General features: G+C 44.7%; 1 protein-coding gene across 8 annotated transcripts in view; it reads left to right on the top strand.

Moving 5' to 3' along the window:
* The window catches only part of LOC141129087 (uncharacterized), a 146,438-nt gene that overhangs the window by 113,026 nt on the left and 6,324 nt on the right, over positions 1-27,088 (top strand). For 3 of the 8 annotated variants that reach the window (XR_012241768.1, XM_073616866.1, XM_073616865.1), the window contains exons 4-5: positions 14,943-15,047; positions 19,991-20,060. Coding sequence is in view for 5 of the 8 variants with exons in the window: in XM_073616866.1 (XP_073472967.1) it covers positions 14,943-15,047; positions 19,991-20,060 (175 nt within the window). In the remaining 3 variants the exon portion in view is untranslated. Of the gene's footprint in view, positions 1-9,190; positions 9,845-14,942; positions 15,048-19,948; positions 20,061-27,088 lie in introns of those variants that run through there. The other 5 variants (XR_012241767.1, XR_012241766.1, XM_073616862.1 and 2 more) reach the window with 4 other exon arrangements.

Genomic DNA, 27,088 nt, shown 5'->3' with positions numbered 1-27,088 from the left:
TCTGCAGCAGTAAAAAGACGTCAGCCGGTCGGGAACTGGCTAGGCACAGAAGCACACCCTTCCCAGTGTGGTCAGTTCTCTAGCTAGGCTGGGAGCTCAGCCTGCTCTCTTCTAATGATCAGACGTGTCCTGACACATCCCCCCCTCTCCTTCACAGCCAGGAAGCTCAGTGTGCTGCTGCCCCCCCCCCCCCCCCCCCCCAGCTCAGAACAGAGGGAATGTGATCACTTATAAAAAAGGTATTTATAATGGGTTTTTTTTTTATATCTATACACCAATGTTTTGCCTTTCATTTCTATTTCAAACTGAATGGCTTGTTTACAATCACTTTAACCGCTTGCCGACTGCCCTATATACAGGGCAGCCGCTGTGTGCAGGATCACATATGTATACGTGATCCTGTATTTCTGTGTAGTGACCACAAATGTGTGCCTCTGGCTCGCTCCCGCTGTGATTATTTACAGCGGGAGCCAATGGGTGGGTATTGCAGACCTGATGTCCGCTGGCACCCGCCGATCATTCGGTACAGGGGCAGAACGGCAGTCTACCTACAGTATCTCACAAAAGTGAGTACACCCCTCGCTTTTTTGTAAATATCTTTTCATTGAGAACACTAAAGAAATTACACAATGTAAAGTAATGAGTGTACAGCTTGTATAACAGTGTAAATTTGCTGCCCCCTCAAAATAACTCAACACACAGCCATTATTGTCTAAACCGCTGGCAACAAAAGCGAATACACCCCTAAGTGAAAATGTCCAAATTGGGCCCAATTAGCCATATTTCCTCCCCAGTGTCATGTGACTCGTTAGCGTTACAATGTCTCAGGTGTAAATGGGGAGCAGGTGTGTTAGATTTGCTGTTATCGCTCTCACTCTCTCATACTGGTCACTGGAAGTTCAACATGGCACCTCATGGCAAAGAACTCTGAGGATCTGAAAAAAAAGAATTGTTGCTCTACACAAAGATGGCCTAGGCTATAAGAAGATTGCCAAGAACCCGAAATTGAGCTGCAGCACAGTGGCCAAGACCATACAGCAGTTTAACAGGACAGGTTCCACTCAGAACAGGCCTCGCCATGGTCGACTAAAGAAGTTGAGTGCACGTGCTCAGTGTCATATCCAGAGGTTGTCTTTGGGAAATAGACGTATGAGTGCTGCCAGCATTGCTGCAGAGATTGAAGGGGTGGGGGGGGTTGGTCAGCCTGTCCATGCTCAGACCATACGCCGCACACTGCATCAAACTGGTCTGCCTGGCTGTCATCCCAGAAGGAAGCTCCTTCTAAAGATGATGCACAAGAAAACCCGCAAACAGTTTGCTGAAGACAAGCAGACTAAGGACATGGATTACTAGAACCATGTCATGTGGTCTGATGAGACCAAGATAAACTTATTTGGTTCAGATGGTGTCAAGCATGTGTGGCGGCAACCAGGTGAGGAGTACAAAGACAAGTGTGTCCTGCCTACAGTCAGGCATGGTGGTGGAAGTGGTCTGGGGCTGCATGAGTGCTGCCAGCACTGGGGAGCTACTGTTCATTAAGGGGAACCATGAATGGCAATATGTAATGTGACATATTGAAGCAGAGCATGATCCCCTCCCTTTGGAGACTGGGCCACAGGGCAGTGTTCCAACATGATAACAACCCCAAACACACCCCCAGGACGACCACTACCTTGCTAAAGAAGCTGAGGGTAAAGGTGATGGACTGGTTAAGCATGTCTCCAGACCTAAACCCTATTGAGCATCTGTGGGGCATCCTCAAATGAAAGGTGGTGGAGCGCAAGGTCTCTAACATCCACCAACTCTGTGATGTTGTCATAGAGGAGTAGAAGAGGACTCCAGTGCCAACCTGTGAAACTCTGGTGAACTCCAAGCTCAAGGGGGTTAAGGCAGCGCTGGAAAATAATGGTGGCCACGCAAAATATTGACACTTTGGGCCCAATTTGGACATTTTCACTTAGGGGTGTACTCACTTTTGTTACTAGCGGTTTAGACATTAATGGCTGTGTGCTGAGATATTTTGAGGGGACTCACTACTTTACATTGTAGCAAAGTGTAATTTCTTCACTGTTGTCACATGAAAAGATATAATAAAATATTTACAAAAATGTGAGGGGTGTACTCACTTTTGTGAGATACTCTATGTAAACAAGGCAGATTGTCGTTCTGTCAGGATGGAAGACATGGATCCTGTGTCTCTGCAAAGCAGGGACATGGATCCATGTCTTCCCCTAGTACAAGCTTCTACCCACAGTAAGAAAACACCAGCTAGGTACACATTTAACCCTTTGATCACCCCTGATGTTTAACCCCTTCCCAGCCACCGTCATTAGTACAGTGACAGTACATATTTTTAGCACTGATCACTGTATCAGTGTCACTGGTTCCCAAAAAAGTGTCAGTTACTGTGCAATTGTCTGCCGCAATATCTCAGTCTAGCTATAAGTCGCTGATCGATGCATTACTAGTAAAAAAAATAAGAATTAAAAAAAAAAAATATCTCATAGTTTGTAGACGCTATAACTTTTGCGCAAACCAATCGATATGTGCTTATTGGGATTTTGTTTACCAAAAATATGTAGCAGAATACATATTGACCTAAATTTTTAAAGAAATTATATATTTTTTTTACATTTTTATTGGATGTGTTTTATAGCAGAAAGTAAAAATATTGCTTTTTTTTTTTTCAAAATTTTGTTTATAGCACAAAAAATAATCGGTAATCAAATTCCACCAAAAGAAAGGAAAAAAGGACATAAATTTTATTTGGGTACACTGCTGCATGACCACGCAATTGTCAGTTAAAGTAATGCAGTGAGTGCCGTGCTGTGAAAAATGGCCTGGTCATGAAGGGGGTAAATCTTCCAGAGGTTAAGCAGCCACTGTCAGCATTATAAACTACTACACACTGGGATACTTGAACTATGCCTATATAATGACCTCATATAGGCGGAGTTCAGTTAGGCTCCTTTCACACTGGTGTGCCCTGAAAGTCACATGATTTTGCCACATTTTTGCCTTGAAGCAATGCCTGTGTAATCTTGAGGTCAATGGACCTCAAGTCGCATCAAAGTCGGACCGAAGTAGTGCAGGGACTACTTTGAAGTTGCTGGAACTTGAAGTTGCACAGATATGAATGGTAATCATTGGAAATCATGGGGGTATGACTTGTCATGCGACTTTGCAGTCCCAAGTGGCACAAGTGTGAAAGGGGCCTTAGGCTACGTTTCCACTATTGCAACCCCAAAGTCGCGTTATTTAGAGTGCGACTTTGAGTGCAGCTTTGGCTCAACTTTACAGTCTCTGGATCAAAGTTGCATCAAAAGTCGCATGATAGTAGTGCAGGAACCTTTTCAAGGTCGCTGCAACTTTAAGTCGCATAGATGGGAACGGGTGCCATTGAAATCAATGGGCTGTGACCTGTCATGCGACTTTGGACACATAAGTCGCACCAGTGGAAACGGAGCCTAAAGCAGAATCGCGCGGTCAGATTGAGCAATGGGCATCAGGGTTTAAAGCGGTAGTAAACCGATGGGTGTTTTTTTTTTTTTTTTATTAAACCTGAAAGGCAAAGTCATAATGTGCTAGTATGCACCGCATACTAGCACATCATGTGAAACTTACCTGAAAATGAAGCCTTCCAGTGGAGCGATGTCACCGCTTTAGGCGCTTCGATCTTCACCCTTCCGTCCGGGTTCGCGAACTCCGGCTGTGTGAGTGGCTAGAACCGCCATGACGTCACTGCCGGTGTTTATGGCACCGGACTCTGAAGGAATGGCACGGTGAGGTCACTGGCTGCATGTAATGTAAATATCTCCTAAACGGTGCACATTTAGGAGATATTTACAGTACCTGTAGGCAAGACTTATTATAGGCAAACTTAGAGGTAAAACTCATGCATGGGAGTTTACTCCCAGTTTAAGAGGAGCACAGGACCCTGCTTTCATTCCCACTGAATGTAGGACAGGTGGTGGCCAGCAGAAAATATGGTGGGCAGCCTTATCATGTGGTTGACCCCCCCCCAATGGAAAAACTTAGTATCCGGAGCAGGTACCCTTGCTGCCCTCCCCTTGTACCGGTCCTGCTCCCTCCACTCACTCATCAGATACCGGAGCTCCATGTGAGAGGAAGTTTTCTTTGTTCTATCAAATGGGTGGAGCAAAGGAGGAGACTTGCTCTCACACTGAGCTCCAGATGCCACTGAAGAATCGGGTACAGACTCACTTGGGGTGCCACAGTTCCTCTCTTAGTACGCCATGGTCCACAGGTGCTGGTGGCACCCCTTTCAATACGGCACCAAGGGCACATGCTCTCCTAACCCCCCCCCTCCCTCCAGTTTCGTCCCAGAACTGTAGGGATGTGAAAGTTAGCAGGAGAAACAAGTTAGCGTTATGGGAAATGGTGATGGAAGTGTTGGTTTTCAAGTGGACTTCAGAAAAAGATTTCTCTGAAAGTGGTATTAACCACTTCAGCCCCGGAAGAATTTATCCCCTTCCTGACCAGAGCGTTATTTGCAATTCGGCACTGCGTCGCTTTAACTGACAATTGCGCGGTCGTGCGACGTTGTACCCAAACAAAATTGACGTCCTTTTTTCCCCACAAATAGAGCTTTCTTTTGGTGGTATTTGATCACCACTGCGGTTTTTATTTTTTGCACTATAAACAAGAAAAGAGCAACAATTTTGAAAAAAACACAATATTTTGTACTTTTTGCTATAATAAATATCCCCATTTTTTTTAAAAAAAGCTAAAATTTTTTTCAGTTGAGGCCGATATGTATTCTTCTACATATTTTTGGTAAAAAAAATTGCAATATGCGTATATTGATTGGTTTGCGCAAAAGTTATAGCATCTACAAAATAGGGGAAAGATTTATAGAATTTTTATTTATTTAATTTTACTAGTAATGGCGGCAATCTGCGATTTTTATTGTGACTGTGACATTAAAGTGGATGTAAACCCGAATTATTATTATTTTTTTTTTTTTTTATATCATGCTGTAGAGTATAAGATTTCCTATCATTTGAGCCCAGTCTTGCCACACAGAGTTAATCCATCTCTAAGCAATCCTCTTTTATTGTTCAGTGATAAATCTTGACAAACTGAGAAAAACTTTGCCAAATCCTCCCCCTTGCTGTGAGTGACAGGTGATTTACATCTCGTGCACTAGCCTAATGCCCTGTACACATGATCGGACACTGATCGGACATTCTGACAACACAATCCATCTTTTTTTTCTACGGATGTCAAACTTGTCTTGCATACACACGGTCGCACAAAGTTGTCAGAAAATCCGATCGTTCCGAACGCGGTGACGTAAAACACGTACGTCGTGACTATAAACAGGGCAATAGCCAATAGCTTTCGTCTTTTAATTTATTCTGAGCATGCGTGGCACATTGTCCGTCGGATTTGTCTACACACGATCAGAATTTAAAGATCGGATTTTGTTGTCGGAAAATTTTATAGCCTGCTCTCAAACTTTGTGTGTCGGAAATTCCGATGGAAAAAGTCCGATGGAGCCCACACACGGTCGAAATTTTCCGACAACAAGCTCCGATCGCACATATTCTGTCGGAAAGTTTGACCGTGTGTGGGCTCCGATCGCACATATTCCGTCGGAAAGTTCGACCGTGTGTACAGGGCATAAGAGACATGCAGTATTTTTTAATTCCCTCCCACTCCTTTCTTCTGCTGCTCTGCCAGGATTGGATGTTCCTGGTCGGTGTCAGTAGGACAGTGTTAGTAGTTTTTTATTTTTATGTATTTTCTTTTTACAAGTTAATTTGTTCTTAATTTTTTTTTCACAATCCTTTTTGGGGGTGGGGGGCTTGGGGCTCTGGACCGTGTCGGTATGGGGGGGTGGGCAGTTGTAGTGTCAGTAGTTTTTTTATTTACAATTTTATTTTGTAATATTTATGGGTTTTTTTTCTATCAGCCCTGTTGGGGGCTCTGGTGACATGTCAGGGGTCTAAACCGAGACCCCTGACATCTCCCATTTGAGACAGAGAAAGGGACAGAGGACACAAATTCCCCAGTCCCTTTCTCTGCATTGAAGATGAATGGAGAGGAGACAGAGGCTCCTCTCTATTCATAAACTGAAGCAGAGTAACACACAGGTTACTCTGCTCAGCTATCACAGGACACAGGAGCAATCGGTAATGAACGCTCACTGTGTCCCATTCAGAAAAGAAAGGGGCCGGTATATGACATTCCGGCCCCTTTCTCCACTCCCTATCCTGATAGATGGCAGAAAGTAAAAAATCTTTTTTTTTTCTTCAAAATTGTCCGTCTTTTTCGTTTATAGCGCAAAAAATAAAAAACCCAGTGGTGATCAAATACCACCAAAAGAAAGCTCTATTTGTGGGGAAAATAGGACATAAATGTCATTTATGTACAGTGTCGCACGACCGTGCAATTACCAGTTAACCACTTCCCGCCCAAGGATGCCATATGACGTCTTTGAATTTCAGTGGGAATATCTGAATGATGCCTGCAGCTACAGGCATCATTCAGATATCCTTGTTTTCAACCAGCGATTCTGTGAACAATCATAGCGTCAATTCCACCGCTTGATCGTTCTTAAAGGTGATGGGAGGGGGCATCCCCCCTCCCGTCGCCATCCGGTGCTTCTCCGGGCTCTCCCGTGCCATCGGGACCCGGAGAAAGAATTGGCCGCCGCCGGATGACGACCATAGAGGTTTTCGATGACCAGATGGTCACCAGTCATTTCTATGACTGTCGGAGGCCCAGTCGCAACGTTATGACGTCACATCCGGGCCCTGGATGTAAACAAAGCAGCGAACGCTGCTGGTAAGCATGAGATCGTGGATTTTTTTTTTTCCGATCTCATGCTTTCCAGCCTGGAGGAGAGATGTGGGGTCTTATTGACCCCGCATCTCTCCATAAAGAGGACCTGTCACGAAAGATTCATATTACAAGGGATATTTACATTCCTTGTAATAGGAATAAAAGTGATAAAAAAAAAAATAAAGTAAAAATTTTTAAAAAATTTAAAAAAAGTAAAAAAAAATAATTTTTAAACGCCCCTGTCCCCAGTAGCTTGCGCTCAGAAGCGAACGCACACGTTAGTCCCGCCCACATATGTAAATGCCGTTCAAACCACATGTGAAGTATCGCCGCGTGCGTTAGAGTGCGAGCAACCATTCTTGCACTAGACCTCCTCTATAACTCTAAACATGTAATCTGTAAAAAATTTTAAAGCGTCGCCTATGGAGATTTTTAAGTACCAAAGTTTGGCGTCATTCCATGAGTATTTCCATTTTTAAAGCGTGACATGTTAGGTATTTATTTACTCGAAGTAACATCATCTATCACATTATACAAAAAAATTGGGCTAACTTTACTGTTTTGTTATTTTTAAAATTAATTCCAAAAAAAAAAAGCTTTTGAAAAATTGTTGTGCAAATACCGTGCGAGATAAAAAGTTGCAACGGCCGCCATTTTATTCCTTAACCACTTCCCGACCGCCGCAAGACGATGTACGTCCTAAGTTTGAATGGGGATATCGTTGTTATGGCAGCAGCTAGCTGCCATAACCTCGGTATCCCCGTTTTCGTGCGGCGGCCGGCTTTCAGATAAAAGTGGTCCCTGCGGCGGATTCGCCGCGAGATCACTTTTATCGGTGGCGGGAGAGGGCCCCCCCCTCCCGCCGGGATCCGGTGCCCTCCGCCGCTTACCGGAGCCATCGGTAGCGGCAGAGGCGATTGCGTCCTGCTCTCTGGTGTGTCTGGAGACGAGTGAGGCTAAGATGGCGCTCACTCGTCTCCATGACACTGCTGGGCAGAAGCGACGTCAAAACGTCACTTCCGTCCACGCCTCTTAAAGGCATATTTTTTCAAATGTCATTTTTCTAAATGACTTTTTTTATTGCATTTTAGTGTAAATATGAGATCTGAGGTCTTTTTGACCCCAGATCTCATATTTAAGAGGTCCTGACACAATTTTTTTTTTTTTTTTAAACAGTGTAAAAATAAATAAAATATTGTAAAATAAATAATAAAAATAAAAAAAAATTTTTTTAAAACGCCCCTGTCCAGACGAGCTTGCGCGCAGAAGCGAACGCATACGCGAGTAGCGCCCGCATATGAAAACGGTGGTCAAACCACACATGTGAGGTATCACAGCGACCGGTAGAGCGAGAGCAATAATTCTAGCCCTAGACCTCCTCTGTAACGCAAAATATGCAACCTGTAGAATTTTTTAAACGTCGCCTATGGAGATTTTTGAGGGTAAAAGTTTGACGCCATTCCACGAGCGGGCGCAATTTTCAAGCATGACATGTTGGGTATCAATTTACTTGGCGTAACATTATATTTCACAATATAAAAAAAATTGGGATAACTTTACTGTTGTCTTTTTTTATTCAAAAAAGTGAATTTTTTCCAAAAAAAGTGCGCTTTTAAGACCGCTGCGCAAATACGGTGCAAAAAAAAAAGTAGTGCAATGACCGCCATTGTATTCTCTAGGGTGTTAGAAGAAAAACCATATATAATGTTTGGGGGTTCTAAGTAATTTTCTAGCAGAAAAAACTGTTTTAAACATGTAAACACCTAAAATCCAAAACGAGGCTGGTCCTTAAGTGGCTAGGGTGTCTGCTAAAAAAAAATATATATAATGTTTGGGGGTTCTGAGTAATTTTCTAGCAAAAAAATTATTTTTACATGTAGAAGAGGAGTGCCAGAATAGGCCCGGTATGGAAGTGGTTAAAGTAGCGCAATGCCATATAGCAAAAAATGGCCTGGTCATGAGAGGGGGTAAAATCTTCAGGATTTAAGGCTTATTTCACACGGGGGCCACCGGTGCATTAGTGCTAAGGCTCCGCTCGTTTAAGCAGCGCTTTTCAGCTGCTAGCGGGCGTTTTTAACCCCCGCTAACAGCCAAAGAAGGGGTTAAAAGTGCCCATGTTGAGGTGTTTCTGAAGCGATTTTTCCGGCGCTTCGGAAGCACTGCCCCATTCATTTCAATGGGCAGGGCGTTTGGGGAGCACTAAATATAGCGCTCCCAAATCGCCCCAAAGATGCTGCTCGCAGGACTTTTTCTAACGTCCTGCAAGCGCACCGCCCCAGTGTAAAAGCACTCGGGCTCTCAGATGATTCGGGGGCAGTTTTCAGGTGCTATTTCTAGCGCTAAAACGCCTGAAAACTGCCTGTGTGGTTAAACAGCGTAGTATGAATTAATTCATGCTCTTACTGCAGCCACAATTCTTTTAGATTTTTTTTCAGAATGTCAATGCCGCTTTAAGAGCTGAAGTAGACCCAGGAACATGCCAACTGTGTGCCAACACTTCCACCCACCAAATACAGCACCCACCAACACAGCATTGGGTGTTTACGGATTTTCACAACGTGCACTACCAGCAATGTCCAGCAGGTGGGAGCAGAGCACTGAGATTGCCGGCTCCTCCGCTTCCCTTCCTTGTCTCACTTCTCTCGTCTCACTTCTCTCAGCTCCCCGGCCGGAGGCGCCGCTTTGACTTGTCCGCCGAGCAGTGTGCAGGAGGTGGACCGGCCGGGGGAGAATGGCGGCCTCTATGGGCGCTGTACTGCACTGGGACACTCTGGAGCAGAGGAAACACAAGGGGCAGAATCTCTACTATGACCTCTTCCGCTGGAAGCTGCTGCAGCTCCCCCCAGATGTGCACAGGTTCTGCGACCCCCTGCTGTCCGCCCCCCGCAGGAAGGAACTTCTCCACCTTCTACGGAGCCTGGAGGAAGAATCGAGCTGTCAGCGCCTGCAGATCCTCTTCTCCTTCTCTGTGCCCAGTCCACAGGTGCTGGACCTGCTGTGTGCTCTGCACTGCCCCCTGGTGTCTGCAGGAGCGGTGAGTACCCCACCACACTGTCCACTCTACCTCCCTCCACACTGCCCCCTGGTGTCTGCAAAAGGTGGTGAGTACCCCACCAAACTGTCCACTCTACCTCCCTCCACACTGCCCCCTGGTGTCTGCAAAAGGTGGTGAGTACCCCACCAAACTGTCCACTCTACCTCCCTCCACACTGCCCCCTGGTGTCTGCAAAAGGTGGTGAGTACCCCACCACACTGTCCACTCTACCTCCCTCCACACTGCCCCCTGGTGTCTGCAAAAGGTGGTGAGTACCCCACCACACTGTCCACTCTACCTCCCTCCACACTGCCCCCTGGTGTCTGCAAAACGTGGTGAGTACCCCACCACTCTGTCCACTCTACCTCCCTCCACACTGCCCCCTGGTGTCTGCAAGACTGGTGAGTACCCCACCACACTGTCCACTCTACCTCCCTCCACACTGCCCCCTGGTGTCTGCAAAACGTGGTGAGTACCCCACCACACTGTCCACTCTACCTCCCTCCACACTGCCCCCTGGTGTCTGCAAAAGGTGGTGAGTACCCCACCACACTGTCCACTCTACCTCCCTCCACACTGCCCCCTGGTGTCTGCAAGAATAGTGAGCACACCACCTATTGTACCACCCTCCACACTGCCCACGGTACCACTCTTCACACTGCCCCCTGGTGTCTGCAGGAGCGGTGAGTACCCCACCACACTGTCCACTCTACCTCCCTCCACACTGCCCCCTGGTGTCTGCAAGACAGGTGAGTACCCCTCCACACTGTCCACTCTACCTCCCTCCACACTGCCCCCTGGTGTCTGCAAAAGGTGGTGAGTACCCCACCACACTGTCCACTCTACCTCCCTCCACACTGCCCCCTGGTGTCTGCAAAACGTGGTGAGTACCCCACCACACTGTCCATTCTACCTCCCTCCACACTGCCCCCTGGTGTCTGCAAAAGGTGGTGAGTACCCCACCACACTGTCCACTCTACCTCCCTCCACACTGCCCCCTGGTGTCTGCAAGAATAGTGAGCACACCACCTATTGTACCACCCTCCACACTGCCCACGGTACCACTCTTCACACTGCCCCCTGGTGTCTGCAGGAGCGGTGAGTACCCCACCACACTGTCCACTCTACCTCCCTCCACACTGCCCCCTGGTGTCTGCAAGACAGGTGAGTACCCCTCCACACTGTCCACTCTACCTCCCTCCACACTGCCCCCTGGTGTCTGCAAGACTGGTGAGTACCCCACCACACTGTCCACTCTACCTCCCTCCACACTGCCCCCTGGTGTCTGCAAAACGTGGTGAGTACCCCACCACACTGTCTACTCTACCACCCTCCACACTGCCCCCTGGTGTCTGCAAAACGTGGTGAGTACCCCACCACACTGTCCACTCTACCTCCCTCCACACTGCCCCCTGGTGTCTGCAAGAATAGTGAGCACACCACCTATTGTACCACCCTCCACACTGCCCCTGTGTCTGCAAGAATGGTGAGTACCCAACCACACTGCCCACTTTACCACTCTCCACACTGCCCTCTGGTGTCTGCGGCAGCGGTGAGTACCCTACCACACTGCTCACTGTACCACCCTCCACACTGCCCCCTGATGTCTGCAAGTTTGGTGAGTACCCCTTCAAACCACCCACCCTCCACACTGCCCCCTGATGTCTGCAAGTTTGGTGAGTACCCCTTCAAACCACCCACCCTCCACACTGCCCCTGGTGTCTGCAGGAGCAGTGAGTACCCCACCACACTGCCCACTATACCATCCCCTACACTGCCCCCTGGTGTCTGCAAGAATGGTGAGTACTCCTCAAAACCACTCACCCTCCACATTGTCCCCTGGTGTTTGCGGGAATAATGAGTACCTCAACACACCAGCCACCATACCACACTACACCCTGGTATCTGCAGGAGCGTTGAGTACCGAACCACATTATCCGCTGCATTACCCACAACATTGCCCCCTGGTGTCTCCAGGAGCTGTGAGTACCCCACCATCCTCCACATCCCCCCCCGTTGTCTGAAGGAGCAGTGAGTACCCCACTACACTATGCACTGCCCACCATGCCATTCTCCACACTACCTTCTGGTGTCTGCAGGAGCTGTGAGTACTGACTGCAATGCTCACCACACTGCCCCCCGGTGTCTGCAGAAGCTGTGTGTACCCCACCACACTATGCACTACCCACCATATCACTCTCCACACTGCCCCCGGTGTCTGCAGAAGCTGTGTGTACCCCACCACACCACCATCTACGTGGTCTCCTGGTGTCTGCAGGATCTGTGAGCACCCCACCACGCTATGCACTACTCTCCATACTGCTGCCTGGTGTCTGCAGGAGCTGTGTGTAACCAACCACACTGCCCACCACAAGGACACCACATTGTCCTCCACACCACCCACTGCACTGCTGTTCAAATTTCCTCGCACCCACCACACTGCCCTGCACCCTGCCAAGGTTATCTTCACCAATCCTTCCAGGAAATCTATTATAATTAGTTACATGGTGATAAAGTAGCTGCACAGCCTTGTTTTACTGCAGGATGTTTCTTCTCCATTAACAAAGGGTCCATTGGCCTTGCACCTGTAGAATTTAAGTTGAAAATTTTCAATTTCTTTTTCTCCTACAGGAGTTTAGCAGCAGCAAAAACGTGGTAAAAAGTCACATTTTATGTGGGTGTTCTTGTGCTTTCACATGTCTGGCGTTAATACATTCTATTGGCCAGAATTCTAGCCATTAGAATGCTTGAACGCGGGGACGTGCCTAAAGTTGATGAGTGGTAATGCGCAGGAGCTTTTGAGCATTTTTTATGCTCAAAAGCTCCTCTACAAAACGCACAAGTGATGTTTTTTTTTCTTCTGCCTGTAAACTCCCCTGCCACTAAACTCCTGAAAAAATAGTGTGCATGGATACATAGGCTAAAATGGAGGGGAGTTTTCAGGCAGAGAAAAATAAGCTCAAACCTCTAAAGAAGCAGCTTTTTTGAGCTGCAGGGTGCATGAGGCCTAACTAGTGATCCGCTTTTCTTTCACTGATTCCGCTGCCTGTAACAGACTCTCCCCATTCACAGACGATGTAATCTGTGAAAGAACTTCACTGTCCCCATCGGATCACCTAAATGCAGTTGATCTCAATGATCCAAAGCTGTTAACCCCCCACAGTGATAGAAGTTCAGCAGCAGGAAGAGGACAAGGCAAACCTGCAGTGAAGATTTCTACAGACAGCCTGCACATCCTGGGACCTGATGTGAGAAAACTGACCATGAAAATTTATGAAACAATCTGCAGTGTTAGATTTCCTGCCTACATGGAGCTCAAATGAGACCCACACATGCATCCACCATTTTTAAGTGGTTCTACAGGCAGAAGTTTTTTTTAATCTTAATGCATTCTATACATTAAGATAAAAAACCTTCTGTGTGCTGCAGCCCCCCCCAATACTTACCATACTCATGATCCAGCAATGTTGCACAAGAGCCTCGACTGTCCAGGGACTTTCCCCTCTTCTTTAGCTGAGACAGCAGCGAGCGTGATCAGCTGTCAATCAAAGTAATTGAGCCAATGAGTAGAGAGAGGGGGCAGGTCTGAGCCGCGGCTCCGTGTCTGAATAGACACACAGAGAAGCAGCTCGGGTGCCCCATAGCAAGCTGTTTGCTGTGAGGGCACTTGGCAGGTGGGAGGGGCCAGGAGCAACGGCCCCGAGAAGAGGAGGATCGGGGCTGCTCTGTGCAAAACCTCTGCACAGAGCAGGTAAGTATAACACGTTTGTTATTTTTAAACAACAAAAAAAATCAGGACTTTAATAACACTTTAAGCTAGCCATACACAATATGCATTCTCTCTTTGGCCCATGTGCCAATAAATCAATTAATTTCTGTTTAGCCTGGATGGGGAAATCTCTGCTGCTCCACATACGGCTGTCTGATTACCTGAACATCCAAATACCTGATAGGATGCAGTCTCTGTTCAGCTAAGAATTTTCCATCCGGCTCAGCAAATTTTTTGATCAACTTTTGTCGAGCCGGAGGATGCTTGCATGGCTCAAATTTCAACTGGTTCCTGATAAAATTTGAGCCCTGTATGGTCAGCTTAAAGTTGTTCTAAAGCCTTACAGTGATATTAAAGCTTTGTTTTTTTACTTACTTGCTCTGTGCAATGGTTTTGCACAGAGCAGCCCCAATCCTTCTCTTCTCGGGTCCTCCACCAGCGCTCTTGGCCCCTCCCTCCTGCCGAGTGCCCCCGCAGCAAGAAGCTTGCTGTGGGGGCACCCAGGCTTGCTCCTGAGCTGCTGCTCTGCGTTTCCATTCACACACAGAGCCAGGGCTCGGCCCCACCCCTCTCTCTCTCCTAATTGGCTCTCTGGCTGTGATTGACAGCAGCGGGAGCCATTGGCTCAGCCAATGAGAGTCCCCGGAGATCTGAGGCTCTCGTGCGTAGTGCTGGAGGAAGATGCATGCAGAATAGAATGCATTAAGGTAAAAAAAACCTTGAGCTTTTAGAACCACTTTAAGTTTTTTTTCTAGCAAAAAAAAAACCTGTGCTGTACGATCAACCCAACCCCCCTCTTATACATACCTGAGCCCAATCCAGCAATGTGTACGAGATCGGTGGCTCTCGCTGCTGTCTCCCTCCTCACTGAGCAGATTGACAGCAGCAGGAGCCATTGGCTTCCACTCCTGTCAATCAAATGCTGTGATGGGGGTGAGGCCAAGCCACCCAGTCTTTGTCAATGGATGCAGACAGGGCGGTTTGGGAGCGAGTCCGCACAGGTGCTTCCATAGAAAGAGGCTTTCTATGGGGGGCACTTGCCTAAGAGGAGGAGCCTGGGGCGCCTGTGGTGCACAGAGCAGGTAAGTATAGCATGTTTATTATTTTAATAAAAAGGAAACTGAAGCTTTAATGTTACTTTAACCTCTATGGGAAGACATTTTTCCACTTTCCCATAGCTCAAAGGGGACCACCTGGTGCTGAGAGGCAACACAAACTGTCTCTATATTTCTAGATCCTTGACATGGTATGAATGTTATTGTACTATGGTTGTCACCATTACATGCTTATTTTGCTTTTCTTTTGTAAATGTGGCTTTTCTTTATCCAGGGCACTGGCTACTGGGAATTTTTACTGCAGAGTCGTGGGCTTGACGTAGTTGCTTTTGACCAAAATCGAATTTTTCCACCTGAGATGCGTTACACAGAGATCATGGTAAGATCACCTACAAGGACTATGGAAAGAGCATGTACAGCTTAGTGTAAAATGCTATTACACCATGTCTTCCGTATATCTGTAAGGCTGCGTTCACAATGTGGCAATGTGGTAAAGGACACGTTACCCTGAATGTTGTGGTGCTATTCATTCTTAAAATGGAAGAAAATCCTGACTAACTATTCTTTTTTTTTTTTTAAACAGTTAACTGACTAACTATTCTTAACGGTTTCCCCTCCCCCTGCCTATCCTGCTACCCTGTATAAAAAAAGATCTATATAATTGCCTACTTTTTATCCACTTCGATCACGTGAGCCTGCAGTTCCAGCTCCCCTGTCAGTGAGTGACTGCAGCAGGGAAGAGGAGGGAGCCGCATGGGAGCCTATGGGTGACTTCACGGCACCAGGTATTCACAGCCATTGTCAAGTGCTTCCTTACACAGGGAGTAAAAAAGAGGGTTTGGGACTTTATATGAGGCACAGTGCATGTGCCTTCATCCCTAATTGCTGAGATACATGGGAGAGGGGTTTGGGACTTTACATGAAACATGTAGCCAGGGAGGAATCATGGCATGAATGTGTCTGGTGGGTAATTATGAGTTGTGACCATATATATTGCTCAGTAACATAATACATACAAAAATGTAAAATAGGTAAAATTTATTCCATACATAATACATAATTAACAGGGTAGCATAATAGCATAGCAACATGTTGGCTCACCATGATATCATCATATAAAACGCCTAACTCATTATTGCGTGTCTCCACAATAAAAAAAAAAAAAACATGATTTAAATTGGTAAGATCCAGTAGAACATAATGTTAGTAACAATCTTGAGATGTAAACAAAGGGGCATCTAATAGCTTGACGCGTTTCGTGGCTAACTTCCACTCTTCAGGAGCAGATGCAGGATAGGTGTCTATAAAAATGTTAAAAATCAAATATTCAATTGGGTATGTCTATAAGAGGAGGAGGAAAAGGAAGATGCACAGGTGGATCCCCCACTCATACTTACAGAACAACTATGAGTCTGGGCACAGGCGTGGAAAGCGGGGGGCTAGCTGGGAGGGTCATTAGCCCCGGGAGCTGAGGCAGTGACCCCCATGGCACTGATGGAAAACCAAGAAAAAACGCAGTCCCCAAAGAAGAATCCCCCTTGGATGATCAAGGATGATGTGAACCACATGAAATTAGCCCATCAAAGGAAAATTGTAAATTTGTATATAATATAATAAAACATGAAGATATATAACATAGTGGCTAATAATTAGTCAGGGGTGTACTAGTGCTGTGACCATAAGGGTATTCAAATGTAATGTGACAGGGCCTAGATAGAAAGCAAATTGAAAAGTGATGAAAATAACATAATGTACACCAACAAGGGGGGCTACTAGTGAGTAGGGTAAGAAACCAGCCACCAAGGCAAAGGTATTAAGGAGAAAACAATAAAGAAAAATAAAGGACTGCCACAATAATAAGTGAACGGATAGGATCCAAATGGTGCACAGTGTACACGGGAACATCAACCACAGGGAGTGTCTCGTTGGGCTATGTGGAGTATAAATACTCCAATGTGACTGGGGGTAACCACCAACGTCATGCAGTGGCCAATAAGAGGAGAGGCGCCACCAGCTGAGCAGTTTGAACCGCTCGTTAGATGGCGCCAAGTTACCTCGTGTATAAAGCCGATAACAAAACGCAATGCTGGCGCACCAACGCCACTGGTGATGACGTAGCGCATATGGCGTTGGGGGAGTGACGTTGATGCGCAATGGGAAGCCTGCCCGAACCCTCGCATCACCAAGAGGGAAGGGGAGGACTTCTGGAGCGAATCATAGCTCTTGGGGCTGCAAAAACCACAGTTGGACCAGAACAGCCCAACACACCTGCAAACAAAGACATAGGATCTGCATGTCATGGGGTGTGGTAGGAATTCTAGGTGTATAAAACTGAACCTATATGCACTCCTCTATCACTTATCTAGAATCATAACCCAGACATGGAAAAGTTGAAAAGTAAAAAAAAAGTATAAACACCTGTACTAGTGCTAACACTGGATAGTACCAAAGATGTTAAAATGTACTAGGTATTGGTGCATGCTTTCATCCCTGATAAGCCAATAAGGAAAAAAGAGGGTTTGGGATCCCTAATTGCTAAGATACATGGGATAGGGGTTTGGGACTTTATATGAAACATAAGAGACTCCCTGTGGTTGATGTTCCTGTGGACACTGTGTACCATTTGGATCTTATCCGTTCACTTAGGAGTCCTAAGTATTATTGCCCTCCTCCTCTTATAGACATACCCAGTTGAATATTTGATTTTTAACATTTTTATAGACACCTATCCTGCATCTGCTCCTGAAGAGTGGAAGTTAGTCACGAAACACATCGAGCTATTAGATGCCCCTTTGTTTACATCTCAAGATTGTTACCAACATTATGTTCTACTGGATCTTACCAAATTAAATCATGTTTTTTTTTTATTGTGGAGACACGCAATAATGAGTTTGGTGTTTTATATGATGATATCATTGTGAACCAATATGACTTGTTATGCTATTATGCTGCCATGTTATGTATGGAATACATTTTACCCATTTTACATTTTTGTATGTATTATGTTACTATGCAATATATAAGGTCACAACTCAATATTACCTGCCAGGCACATTCCTGCCGTGATGCCTCCCTGGCTGCCTCCCTGGCTGCATGTTTCATATAAAGTCCCAAACCCCTCTCCCATGTATCTCCTTACACAGGGAGCCAGATCTGCAGGATTATGTGATTGGAGAGGATTAAGAATGGGTAAGTACACAGATATTTTTTTTATATAGGTTAGGTGGGGGGGAGGGAACATATTTAAGAATTTACATAGTTAGGCTTTTCTTCCACTTTAATGGCACTACATTGTGCCTGTATTACAGTGTGCCACAATGCACAGGTACCCTATTCAAGAGAATACATTACATAATGCACATTAGCACACACGCAGTAATGTACCACAAAAGTATGGATATAACCTAAAGCTTTCCATTAAAACATTTGCTGGTTATCTGTCTTTGAATGAATTATATTCACTTATATCCTCCCTTTGCTATCAATCTGCCCAATGAGGAGGGAGACAGTGGCTAGAGCTGCTGCTCTTGTGCGCATCACTGGATCATTGTGCATAGAATGCATTAAGGTAAAAAAACCTTGAGGCTTTAGAACCACTTTAAGTTACAAGCTTTTCATAAACTTTATGCAAAATTGGTTTTAAAAGCATTCATTGAAGAACATATTTACGTATTCAAGAGATTATCAGAAGAGAAGACATTAAACATTAACCTCTTCAGGCCCACGCTATAGCCGAAAGATAGCTATAGCTGCGCTGCCTGCGTGCTCCCGGCGCGGGCAGTGTGCTCTGTGATCACCGAGTCCATGCAACTCTGCTGAACACAGATTGGAGTAAAGGGCTGATCCTGGCCCTTTACCACGTTATCAGCTGTCAGCCTATGACAGCTGATCACGTGATGTAAACAGAAGCCGGTAATCAGCTTTTTTTTTCTTCACGCTGACAGCGTGAGGAGAAAATAATAAGCCAATTTACCAGCTTGTGTAAACGGGACATCGGTCCTGCACACTGACAGTCACTGCTGCTAAGCAGTGCCATCTACCAGTGCCCATCATTACTGCTAAGCAGTGCCCACCAGTGCTGCCAATCAGTGCCACCTATCAGTGATGCCTTTGAGTGCCCTTCGGTGCCGCCTATCAGTACCCTTCAGTGCCACTTATCAGTGCAGCCTATCAGTGCTCATCAGTTCAGCCTATCATTGGCCATCAGTATTTGTGTGAAAAAAATAATAATTTCATATGGGTACAGTGTTGCATGACCAGGCAATGTCATTCAAAGTGTGACAGCGCTGAAAGCTGAAAATTGGCCTGGGCAGGAAGGGGGTATATGTGCCCAGTATGCAAGTGGTTAACAAATGGTGAAAAGTTATATTTTCCTAGCTAATTGCTTGAAAAAAAAATCTATCACCAACCCTTTTCAAGAATGAGTGCATGAAGCATAGTAATCTTAAAACTGCAAATAGATGACTCTTTTTTTTTTTTTTTTTTTAATCAACCAGCGCACTGAACGAAAAAAACAAACAAAAACAAAACAAACTGATTCTTTCATCCACACAAGAGAGGAATCTTCCCTGCTGGGACATTGTATGCTGACAGTGGTATTCTCTGCTGTCAGAATACACTGATCAGCGGCTGAGCAAGAAAAATGGTGCAACAAGCCTGTTTGACAGAAGTCGATCTAACAGAAAATTGAGATGAATGTCTTCTTTTCTATGGGGTTATAGATACTTATACATACATAACTGTGACTGTCGTAAGTAGCATGTCTTTTGGTTAAAGTGGTCAATTCACGCTAAGCCTGGCACTCAAATTGGCCATTAAAACTGGTTACACACTAACAGATCATAAAACTGAAAATTTTCTAGATTTGACCTTTTTATACAAATGTTAAAGAAGCAGTTATTAAGAAAGCAAGCTGACAATCTATCCCTCAGTAGTTGCTATAGAAATGGTGATACCGTGATCGGCATGGATAAACCATACGCAGTCTAGCGATGACCAGCTGCCTCACACATAGTTGCTTTGATATCAAACGTTGATTAACAATGTAGATCTTTTATGATGCAGGCTGTTTTTTTATTTTCTAAACAGTGCTAAAACACATCCTCTGGAATTGAATTACTATAGTAACATCTCCCCTCTGCTCTTCTATTGCACATGAAGCCCACTGCTGATTTGTGTTTTAATGCAGAAAATGAATGAATTAAAAGCTGTAAAGGAAGGACTTGCTGTTGCATGCGCTGTGTGTTGGTATTATTATTTTTATTGTCACACTGGTTACAGGACCCAGATTCAGCTACTGAACATACAACTTATTATGTCTAGACTGGAGGTCCTGAGCTGTTAGAGAATTACCCAGACAGAGCCTTATTCCTTGCCTGGCCGGATGCAGACGGTAAGTTATCTCTTGAAACTGTCATTCTAACAGCATTACTATATACAACTAATCAGGAGAAAGGAAAGGCTCCTGGCTTCCAAAAAAGTGCTTATTGTTGTACACAGAACGCTGTAATGAATTTTTGTAAATAGCATGATAAGCAGTATATCAAACTACACATGTAATGCACAAATTTTGAGTATAGCCTCATGTAATCGAAAATAATAATTGGTTAAGAACGTACCATCATCCAAATTAATATACAAGAACAAGGAAGAGTGGGATCAAGGGGACAGTGGCTGATGTTGGCCCGATCATGATCCCACCCTGGAAAAGACTGGACTATATCGGTACAGATAAATAACAATGAACAGTTGAGTAAAAGGATTTATTACAAAGAAAGAAATTACATAGTGTACTTGTTAAAATTGCAAAAACAGAGGCTCAGAGTTGCCCAAGAGGCATCTGTTGTTACAGGGTATAGAATGGTCTGGTTCTCGACTAGTTTCGCGGTATTACCGCTTCCTCAGGAGGACCAATCTATGAGAAAGATAGTACATAATAATGCAGACAATATGCATACAAAAATATATAATACAGCATGTAGAAGAAACATCATAAGAGGTAAATAAGGAAGTGGCTTACCCTATATCTAGGTGAATATGTGCGGCACCCAGCTGCCCAAACATAACTCCCCTGCGGCGGACAAGGGGGATTGTGCGAAGTTCCCTAAATGGATAACAAAATGGCAATTGAGGGGTCTGATATTAGCTGGTTGGGAGTAAAAGAGGGGGAGGATAGTCATTGGTATAAAAGGGGGGAGATAATTAGGGTCAAGAGGGAAAGAAAGGAAAAAGGATAAGGAAAGAGGAGGGGGGTAAGATGGGGAAGGAAAATAGGGAAGGGAAATTGGGATGGGGGGGAGGGAAGAAGAGGGGGGGGAGGGGAAAAGAGGGGAGAAGGGGGAGGGGAACAACAGGGAAGGGGGGGAGAGGGGAAGGGACAAGAGGGTAGTAGGGAGGGAGAATGGACAGGGGGGGGGCATAAAGAGGGGGGGGGGAGGGGGGGAAGGGGAGGGGAGGGAAACCAGGGGAGGGGAGGGAACAGGAGGTATGGGGGGGGGGGAGGGAAGGGCGGGGAGGATCAGGAAAGAGGAAACGGGAGGGGGGAGAGGAGGGAGGGGGAAAGGGAACAAGATGGGACAGACAGGGCATAGAACCAGGGGAGGAAAGGAGGGGTAAAATTGCCCGCACCCTCGCTATACACATGTAATGCTTAATGATTCAGAGGAGCGACACACCTCTCCGACTAGCACAGATAACAGCTCTCCAGATTTTCAATCTGCAAAACAAGTCAAGCACACAAAATTTTTTGAAGTACCGCTCTCCTCTCTTCCTGGTCTCACTGGAGGCACTGAGAGCCACAGGGGCTATTGGCTCCTGCTGCTGTCAGTCAAACTTTTGTGAGGAGGAAGCAGGGGTGTGACTTATTGGCGCTGTGTGTGTCTATAGGTGCATACAGCCTGGCTGGGGAGCATGTGCACAGGGGTGTGCCCCCTTAGATTTGCTAAGGAGGCACCCAGAGGAAGGAGCAGACCATGCTGGTGGGGAACTATAAAAGAGGAGGTAAGAGACCGCTCTGTGTAATATCATCGCACAGAGCAGGTAAGTATAACCTCCTTATTTTAATTTTTTAAAATGTGAGCTTTATGCAGGCCATACATGGTCGAATTCTGAACTCATTTTCTTTAAAAAATCTGAAATTTTGTGCGTTTTATGATCCGATGATGGCACCATTGATTTAGAAATTTGACCAACCAAGCCTTCAATTTCACCTCATGTTGCTACAGAAAAGAATTTTCATGGCCGGGAATTTTCTTTTCTTTCTGGGATTTTTCTTTTCTTGTGCTCATGTGCATTTCTTTTTTGATTTTATATTTCTGACATCATTGATTAGAAAATCGTTCATATTTAAAAAAAATTTCAACATGCCTGATCACTCAAATTCGATGACTGCACGAAAATCGGCCCTTGCTGCGGCCCACTAATGATGCGAAATTAGAAACTTTCTGAATTCGATCCATGTATGGCCAGCATTAGGCCCCTTTCACACATGTGGACTGTTCACTTCATCAGTTCAGTCACATTTTAGTTCAGTCACATTTTTTCAAAGAAAAAAACGGATGAAGTTTTCATCCGTTTTTCATCCGTTTCTTATCAGTATTTCATCAGTTTTTTTACATCCACTACCAATGCAAAAACGAATGTAAAACGTATCGTTTGCCCGTTAACATCTGTTTTTCGTGTGATCCGTTTGTTTAGCGGAAGAAAAATAGGGCTTTGATCCGTTCCAAAAAATGGATGTTGATGGAAGCGGATGTAAACAGAAGCAAATGGATAATCGTCCATTTCCATAGAGATGCATTGATGTCCGTTTTTCATCCGTCAACAGATGGTCCATATGTGTGAAAGGGTTCTTAGTGTCACTTTAATCTCCAGGTGATATAATATATTCAAAGGAATGCAGCTCTGTAATCGTAAATACAGTAATACATGTACATTTTTTTTAAATATAAGCAGAGTAAGTACAGGATTTTGACTTTGTATCAGCCTCTTGCAGTCCCTGTACAGCAGAGCTCAGACTTAGGAGAGGAAGAAACAGCTCCCATATACTGTATGTATTTCATCTGTCTATTTAGCTGTTTACCTGGAGTTCAGCTTTAAATACAGGCGATCTCCTAGTTACAAACATCCGACTTACAAACGACTCCTACTTACAAATGGAGGGAGACAACAGGAAGTGAGAGGAAATCTAGCCCTAAGAAAGGAAATTCTCTCCTGTAATGCCCTGTACACACGGTCGGATTTTCCAACGGAAAAAGTGTGATTGGATTGTGTTGTCGGAAATTCCGATCGTGTTTGGGCTCCATCGGACTTTTTCCTGTCAGAATTTCCGACACACAAAGTTTGAGAGCAGGATCTAAAATTTTTCCTACAACAAAATCCGATTGTTTAAATTCTGATCGTGTGTACACAAATCCGACGCACAAAGTGCCACGCATGCTCAGAATAAATTAAGAGACGAAAGCTATTGGCTACTGCCCCGTTTATAGTCCCAACGTACGTGTTTTACGTCACCGCGTTCAGAACAAGAATCGGATTTTCCGACAACTTTGTGTGACCGTGTGTATGCAAGACAAGTTTGGCACAAAATCCGACAGATTTTGTGTCCGGAATGTCCGATCAATGTCCGATCCAATCGTGTGTACAGGGCATTAGAGTTATTATGGGAAAAAGGTGTCTCCACTGATGCTTTATCACCAAGGCTTGTTTCATCAACAATCCAAAATTTTCAAAATCCAATTGTCATTTGGACAGAATGTGAGGTGAAATCTTCTGCACAGACAGCAAAACAAACATTACAGTGGTGTTATACCTTCCCTATGCTATCCAAAAAGCTTAAAAATCGTTTTTTTGGCTGGAGTTACACTTAAAAAATGTACCTGTTCCGACTTATAAACAGATTCAACTTAAAAACAAACCTACAGACCCTATCTTGTTTGTAACCCGGGGACTGCCTTTAAAACTGACTAGAAACTAGTATGGTTTCCCTGTCAAATTTGGCCAGAATGGGTGAACATTGTCTTATCTGTGAGTAGCAGACAGCCTTGGCTGGTTATCTACAGAAGGAAAATCATGGAGCAGCCAGTTGGGGAATCTTTACTCCTTTGTTAATGTTTCTCTTAGAGTAGACGGACACTACACAGCACCATTTCGTGTTTGCATAAGCATGCATGGTAATGTGACAATTCATTTATGAAAACTGTTATAATTTAACTGTATCCGCTCCCTTTAGTACACCCCTAGAGTCTTAGACCCGCCATTTGGAGCTACAAAGTGGCTACTGTAAAATCTTCCAGCTGAGCAGATTATTCTTCTGTGTATGTGCACAAAATCACCATTCCTATGGGAAGACACTCTATTATGCTTCCCAAAAGTGGATGGCTTTTCTATATTGTATAGGAATGAATTAGTATTTTTCCACACAGATTCAGAAGAAGTATTTGTTCAACAGAGAGACTTTCCAGCAGTGTCTGTAGCAGGAGTGAGGACAGATCAGTATAAGACTTCCGGGTCCTTAGGGAGGGGTGTATTGTGAGGGGGGGGGTTAGTTGAAAGTATAACAAATGTCCTTTAAGGTGCCTATGGAACTAAGAGAACACTTATGGTTGGGTTGAACAAAATGTGTATAGTTTTCTCCGAATGCCTCTTAACTAAGCTAGCCATAAGTGGACCGAACCAATTCACCCATCCACATATTCGAGGTGGTTGAAGGACCCCCCCCCCCCCCCCCCATGCTTTGTTATTCTACTCTGACAGTGATGACTCCTTCTCTGTCAGAATACACTGATCAGCGCTGCAGCTGGTTGGCTGCAATGCTGGTCAAATTTAATTATTTCATCTTTCTATACTCATTCGACTCTAGGGGGAACAGGCATAGATGGATCAAAATTTGTCTGTCCAAAATTACGATCAATCTATGGCCAGCTTAAGCCTTTTTGAGGCAACAATTGATTATCTGGAATTTATTGTACCCCTGAGACAGCTTATGTCTGCAGAGCTTACAGCTCCCCTTGTCCCTGGCAAACATGTACAATAATGTCATACAGGAATGTTCATTTGGTGGCCCGATACAACATACATAACAAACTCTAAACAGCAAACACACACAACTGCATAAAGAAGATATTTAACAAATTCAGAACTATTGAAAGCCAAAGCCTCCCCTTCTTGAGCTTACAATCTACAGCGAAGAGTTGAGGATGAAATTTGGTCACATAAATAGCGTACTGTTTGATATAATTTATCATACATATAGCTCAACTTTGTTCGCATAGATGGACTATAAACATGGGATATAGATGCTTTCATGTAAAGGCTAAGTTCAACTTTAGGAACATGCTACACCTCTATTTCGGGTGTAACATGTAACATGTTCTTAAGCAACTCCCCTCTGCCCCTGGGCCCCGTATCCCCTGTGACAGTATGTGGGGGATCCTCTCCCCTGCACATTTAAATTCGGCTTGGCTGCGCAGTGGTCCGTACGCACAACTGCATCATTCATTCACAGAGATCTGTGAATGAATAATCTACAAGGCCGTCTGCCACTGTGGCATATGGACTTGTAGTTCTCAATGGACTACCAGTGCAGTAATCTAACTGAAAGCCCACAGAGGTATGAACAGAAAAGTGGTGGAAGTGTCTGCAGGAGCCTGACATTGCACCCACAATCCACTGATCGCAGGTGCAATGCTTTGCAGGCTCCTGTAAAAAATAATAAATGTGTTTTTGTTTTACTGCAAAACGTGCATTTATTATTATTTTAAAGGCAATCCTAGCCTTCACCTTTTTGAAACATGTTCCACCTGTATATAGCGTAGAACATGTGACATGTTCCAGTTCCTGCCTCGTCTCTTCCTGCTACCCTCCGCTCTGTGACAGCGGGCAGGGGATCTCCTCCCTGCACCCCCTGTCACAATTTGACAACAGCGTGGCTGTGTGGGGTTCCGCCCACACGGCCACGTCATTAATTTACCTTTTCCTGTCAATGAATGCCTACAAGTACTGTCAGCCATTGCAGCTGATGGCTTGTAGTTCCCTATGAACTGCGAGGGTGCTGGTGTGCACTATTGTAGTCCATTGATTCTTCCTGCCATTCAATAACTGAGGTACAGGCAGATAGCTTACTAAGTGTCTGCAGGATCCAGGCATTGCACTCACATATCCTGATCGCGGGTGCGATGCTTTACAAACTGCAGTGAAAGAAATGATAAATGCTTTTTTTTTTTTTTTTTTTTTTTTTTTTTTTTTTTTACACGCAAAAAGATGTGCATTAATTATTTTTTGTAAAAGGTGAACTTATCCTTTAAAGAGCAACAAGAATATCAAGAAAAATCCTGCTGCTGTGTCCGTAGGTGGGAGTGCTGCAGATATGATCAGTAGAGGGCAGTATTTATACACGAGTCCTGATCATAGGGATTTTCCAGCTTGCACTTAAAATCATAATGCAGAAAAATCTATTTTAATTGTAGCATCAAATGACATACAATAGCTAAAAGTTAATCTTAGGCCTTTACTAAAATGTGTGCATTTGAAGTACACCCCACAGGACCTGTATAGCAAATGCAACAATATGACAAAAATATGCTGTTTCTTAATTACAGTTCATGGTGGATGTTCTAATTAGAGAGAGACATCCAAAGCCAGTCCCCTTTGGACCACTTGTCTCGTGTCACCTCCCTCGCACCCCAACTGACATGCTAGCGTTTTTAGGACTCTTCCTAGCATTAGATGTCAAAGACATGAAAGGCATACTAAGGCTGAAGAAGAAACAGAAAGACACCGTTTGCCCAGTTTGTGTCAGTACATGAAGACTAGGGTAAATGATCACCCCGCACTTCTAGCAGTTTAGTTTTAGGCGAGGGACCCACAGTCAGAGCTGTATATATACAGCACACTATTCTGCCAACATTAATGCAATGAAAGCAACAATGAGGACCCAGACAGATGGTACTGGTAGGCAGGATGATAGCATGAAATCCTTTATTAGACATGGGAACATTTTGCTGATAATATATTTTTGTATATGTACTGCCCCAGGCATCTGTGCCACCCACTGCATATGTTGTCTTTTTTCTAAAATGCAGGCTTAGAGGCATCTATCAGTCTAGAATTAAGTTTCCTAATCTGCCTTTCCCTGGTTATGTAGTTTGGTAAAGTAGTAATCAAATACCTCCCCTCCTCCTAAATGCAACGGGCACATACCCTTACCACACTATTCTCTGTGTATTCGTGTACATGATTCAGAATTAGGAGTTTGAACGATAGACTTTGTTGTAAAGCCAAATGCCAAAATAACTGCAACAGAAATTTATGGATGTATGTGGAATATCCCGTCACAGAGCTTGAGTATTCATTACATGGTTTATTTGCAAAGAATACTGCATTTGTTTTCTTAAGTGCAAAGACAAAATGCTTAACAAAATT

The sequence above is a fragment of the Aquarana catesbeiana genome, linkage group LG02 (assembly GCF_042186555.1).
Source record: "Aquarana catesbeiana isolate 2022-GZ linkage group LG02, ASM4218655v1, whole genome shotgun sequence".
In the NCBI taxonomy this organism is placed as follows: Eukaryota; Metazoa; Chordata; class Amphibia; order Anura; family Ranidae; genus Aquarana; species Aquarana catesbeiana.
The sequence above is the reverse complement of the archived record's forward strand: the minus strand, read 5'-3'. Positions and strand labels throughout refer to the sequence as shown.